This window comes from Geospiza fortis, unplaced genomic scaffold, assembly GCF_000277835.1.
Source record: "Geospiza fortis unplaced genomic scaffold, GeoFor_1.0 scaffold494, whole genome shotgun sequence".
NCBI classification, from domain to species: Eukaryota; Metazoa; Chordata; class Aves; order Passeriformes; family Thraupidae; genus Geospiza; species Geospiza fortis.
In genome coordinates this window covers 197,600-199,476 of record NW_005054691.1, presented here as the reverse complement: position 1 = coordinate 199,476, position 1,877 = coordinate 197,600, and the positions used below count along the sequence as shown (strand labels likewise).

The 1,877-nt window shown below is 58.3% G+C and overlaps 1 protein-coding gene across 1 annotated transcript in view; it reads right to left on the bottom strand.

The window, feature by feature from the left end:
* The window catches only part of NCAPH2 (non-SMC condensin II complex subunit H2), a 7,802-nt gene that overhangs the window by 4,059 nt on the left and 1,866 nt on the right, over positions 1-1,877 (bottom strand). The window contains exons 3-7 of the mRNA XM_031065167.1: positions 1,539-1,594; positions 1,082-1,157; positions 920-991; positions 427-506; positions 6-43 (exon numbers count right to left, since the gene is read on the bottom strand). Of these exons, the coding sequence (XP_030921027.1) occupies positions 6-43; positions 427-506; positions 920-991; positions 1,082-1,157; positions 1,539-1,594 (322 nt within the window). The remainder of the gene's footprint in view (positions 1-5; positions 44-426; positions 507-919; positions 992-1,081; positions 1,158-1,538; positions 1,595-1,877) is intronic.

The following is a 1,877-nucleotide window of genomic DNA, read 5'->3' as shown; positions in this document are numbered from 1 at the left end:
CGTGCGGAACTCCCTGCGGCTGGCCAGCCCCTCGCCGCGCCGGCTGCGGGGACACGGCAGCACGCTGTCCCCAGCGTCCCCTGGGCCGGCCCAGCGGCACGGGACTGGCCCAAATGGCCACACACATCCCGGGATCTTCCTGCTCCTCCACAGATCCCAGCGGGAATTGTGTGTTTGTGCTGAGGGACCCCGGCTGGAGCAGGGGAGGGGACACGGGACAATGGCACCCAGGGACTGGAGAGGGGAGGGGACACGGGACAATGGCACCCAGGGATCCTGACTGGAGCAGGGGAGGGGACACGGGACAATGCCACCCAGGGATCCCGACTGGACCAGGGGAGGGGACATAGGACAATCCCACCAGGGGAGGGGACACGAGACAATGCCACCAGGGAAGGGGACACAAGACAATCCCAGGAGTGGCACCTCAGGAGGGGGTTTTCCTTCTTCTCCCCCTCTTCCGGGGGCACCAGGGACATCGGGGTCAGAGGAATGATGTTCACGGCCTGGGAAGGGATGGGGAGGTGGCAGAGAGCCCGAGAAAGGTGTCATTGTCCCCAAGGCCACCACCCCGGCTGGATGGCCCCAAGATTCACCTGGGAAAATGGTGCCATGGAGGGGAGGAAAGGAGGGAGAAAGGGAGGGATAAAAAGAGGGATAAAAGGAAGAAAAGAAGGTAAAAGGAGGGGGAAAGGAAGGAAGAAAAGGAGAGGGAAGAGAGGGATAAAAGGAAGAAAAGGAGGAAAAAGGATAGAGAAAAGGGAGGGATAAAAACAGGGATAAAAGGGAGAAAAGGAGGGATAAAAAGAGGGAATATAGGAAAAAAAATGAGAAAAGGAGGAAGGAGGGATAAACAGAAGAGTAAATCAAGGGAAAGGAGAAATAAAAGGAGGCATAAAATGCAACTGGTTTCTCTTACGGCAGGCTGCTGATCCCTCCTCATGTCCACGCTGGCCTGGCTGGTTTCTGGGATGTCATCCAGGGACAGGAACTGCAGGAAAGCCCCCCCAGTGTCACCCCAGCTGGCAGGGACACCGAGGGCCCCCCTGGAGCAGGACAGGGAGCTCGGAGCCCGCCTCACCTCCTCCTCCTTCTCCGTGAAGGTGGCGTCGGCATCGCGGCCGTCGGGGCCCAGGGAAGTGGGCAGCCTCTCCCTCCTAGGGAAAAACGGGCTCAGGATCCATGGAATGGTGGCAAAGGGTCCCTCCAGCCCTGCTGTGGCCCCTCCAGGTGGGAAAATCCCAAAAAACAATGGGGTTTTCCCTCTCGTTCATGTCAGCGTTAAAGCCCAGAGGAGCTGGCAGCACATTCCGAAGGGATTTTCCTTTTGGAAAAGGCTCCCTCAGGCCCCGTTGGACTCCTGAATCCCCATGAGCCAGAAGGAGAGCCAGCCCTGGTTCTGTGTGTTATGCCTGTGATGGCATTCCTAAGGCTGGGATGCACCTCCCAGGGCAGGGATGGGAGTGGGGATGGCCCAGGATCAGGGCAGGGATTCTGCAGGACAAATTTCCCCCCTGGGAAGGGAAAATCCCACTCACTTTTTCTTGGAGATGCAGTCCAGTGTCTGGCAGACCAGCATGTACAGGTGTTCCACCTGGAAAACAGCACCTGGAGCTGGAACAGGGGAAGCAGCTCCTGGGAAAGCCCCTCCACCCAAGGGACTCCCCCCTCCCATTATGGGGGTTTGGTGTTCTTTTCCCTTTTTTCAGCCATTCCACGGCCAGACTGGGGGAAATCCCTGGAATTTGGAGAAGCCTGGGACAGTGGAAGGTGTCCCTGCCCACGGTGGCACTGGATGGGCTTTGGGATCCCCTCCCACCCAAACCATTCCAGGGCTTTGTGGTCAAAAAGCTCCAATATCCCACGATTTTGGGACA